The sequence below is a fragment of the Plasmodium gallinaceum genome, assembly GCF_900005855.1.
Source record: "Plasmodium gallinaceum strain 8A genome assembly, contig: PGAL8A_v1_81, whole genome shotgun sequence".
Classification (NCBI taxonomy): domain Eukaryota; phylum Apicomplexa; class Aconoidasida; order Haemosporida; family Plasmodiidae; genus Plasmodium; species Plasmodium gallinaceum.
The window spans coordinates 35-2427 of NW_021628244.1; the positions used below are offsets into that span (position 1 = coordinate 35).

General features: G+C 22.5%; 1 protein-coding gene across 1 annotated transcript; it reads left to right on the forward strand.

Annotated features, from left to right (window-relative positions):
* Positions 1-677: 677 nt before the first annotated feature.
* Positions 678-2121, forward strand: PGAL8A_00268500 (PIR-like protein; the record flags this gene model as incomplete). The annotated part of the gene is made up of 3 exons (XM_028671662.1): positions 678-757; positions 872-1778; positions 1903-2121. 3 exons carry the CDS (start codon positions 678-680, stop codon positions 2119-2121), a joined length of 1206 nt encoding a protein of 401 aa, XP_028528292.1.
* Between the last annotated feature and the right edge of the window lie 272 nt (positions 2122-2393).

Genomic DNA, 2393 nt, shown 5'->3' on the forward strand with positions numbered 1-2393 from the left:
CTATGTTAAACACTTTTATAAAGCATAGGATAACTAATTTCGTAAAAAGTACGTAAAATAATATACTTTTTTTTTTTTTTTTTTTTTTTTTTTTAATTTTTGTATTGTTTCTTTTTCCTTTCATTCTTCTTGGTAATAGAATTTAAAAAGAGGAGATGAAATAAGTAAGAATGTATGTTTATTTTGTTCTGATGATTTAATATTAAAAAGAAATAATGAAGTACTAAATGAATTTATTAAAAAATTATCTATAAATACCTTTAATTTATATTTTCCAAAACATTCAAATAATTATAATCAAATTCCTATGGTAACATTAAGACTATTATCTAAATAAATTAAAATTTGTATATTAACTAAAAATCTCATTTCTATATTATTATACTCTTTTTTTTTTTTTTTTTTTTTTTTTAAAATTAAAAATTTTCTCCTAAAATTTTTTTTCAAATCGTATAGCTAATTCGAAATAATATTATGATTGTATAATATAATCAATAATTACTTCACATTTTAAAATTTTGGGAAATAATAACTAAATATAGTGTATATAAAAAATAATTAGTATTAATATAAATAGAACGAAAAAAATATATTAATAATATAATTAATTTAAATCAAATGCCATTTCATAAAAACTATCTGAATTTAATATAAAATAACTTTTGAAAATTTGAAAAATGAAAACACACCATCATTCAATGATGATTCTCTGTCTTTTTATTTTAGTTTGGATATTTCAATATTTTTTCAATATGAGGTACTTCTTATTATTAAAAATGTTTATATTTTTACTTTTTGTAAATATATATTTAGTTAAAAGTGATATTGGTTATTTCCATTTATATCTTTTATTGTAATTTATTTTCTTTAGCTTTGAAATTAAAGAAAACAATTTAAAGAAGGTATCACAGCTCAGAATTGGAAGATTATTAGCAGAAGCACAATCATGTCCGTTGACTACAGAAACCGGATACATATGCAGAAGTGGGGAAAATTTGACAACATGGCTTGAATCATTGCAAGGTGATTTACTTACGCAGATAGAAAAAAATCAAAATAATTTCACGTGTAATAATACTGATAGTTTGATTAATTGGATGAGTAATAAAACTATGGAAATGGCATTTTCATTAAATCGTAATTCAGATATTAAAGAAAAGGGCATATTAAACAATGCTTGGGGTATTTGGAATAATTTAATAGAATGTGTTAAAGATTATTTTTCTTATATCGTAGATAAATTTTCTTGTAAAATTACAAGTGATAATATCAGTAACATTACTGATTGGATGTATAATAGAAGTAGGTTGGTTATAAGAGAATTGAATTTAGATTCAGATATTGGGGGAAAAAAAGTTTTAAATGATACTTTGAGCGTTTGGAGACAAATAACAAAATCAGTTACAAATTTTATAATGGAATCACAAATTAACTCTACTATGTCAATTGATCCAACTAAAAATAGTAGTGATTTATTGAGTACACCTGTCTTGCCAACCACATCTGATTCATTATCCACAAGTTCATCATTAATAACAGGGACTTCATCTAATATTTCAAGCAATATTTCTTTGAATGATTCTATAAATGGGATAAAAACTACACCAATACTTGAAATTATAACGACAACTTTAGGTGATATAAATACATCGCCTGGAAATGATGGTAGTACAACTACTGCATGTTCAGGATTTTTCTGTGGATCAATAGCTTCTATTAGTATATCTGTTCCTCTTGTTGTTATTGGAGGAGTATTATTCCTTACTTTACTTTATAAAGTAAACCAAAACTAGCACATGAAAAGATGTGTATCATTTTTTTTTGTTTTCCATTTATTTGTATAAATTAACATCATATTATATAACAAACTATTAGACTTTTTAACTTTAATTTTTCTTATAGTATACTCGTATTGGATCGTTACTAGGAAGGGGTAATCTACAAAAAGAAAAAGGAAGAAAAAGATTACGTGAAACTTCATTGGATAACATTGAAGATCCATCTGAAAGTTCAATGGAAAAAGAAGAAATGAAACCAAAGAGAAGTAGATTAAATAGTTTTCTTAGAGCATTTGGATATAAATATAGAAATATATTTCCTTATATAGATGAAAATAGATAGTGATGAAGAATATAATCATGGAATTATAAGAAATAATTAATTTTTGTGTAAGTAGGTAACCAACATAAGATCAAATAAATATTAAATTGGTATAAATAAATTTTCTTGTATTATTTTCTGTAATGTTTCTTTATTCAAATTTTATATATATTAGATTATGTCTATGTAAGCTAAGTAATTTTAATATTTCTTTTATATAAAAAAATGTGTAGATATTTTGATTATCATAAAAATGTTTCATATATTTTATATTTAAATAAATATTTTTTCCT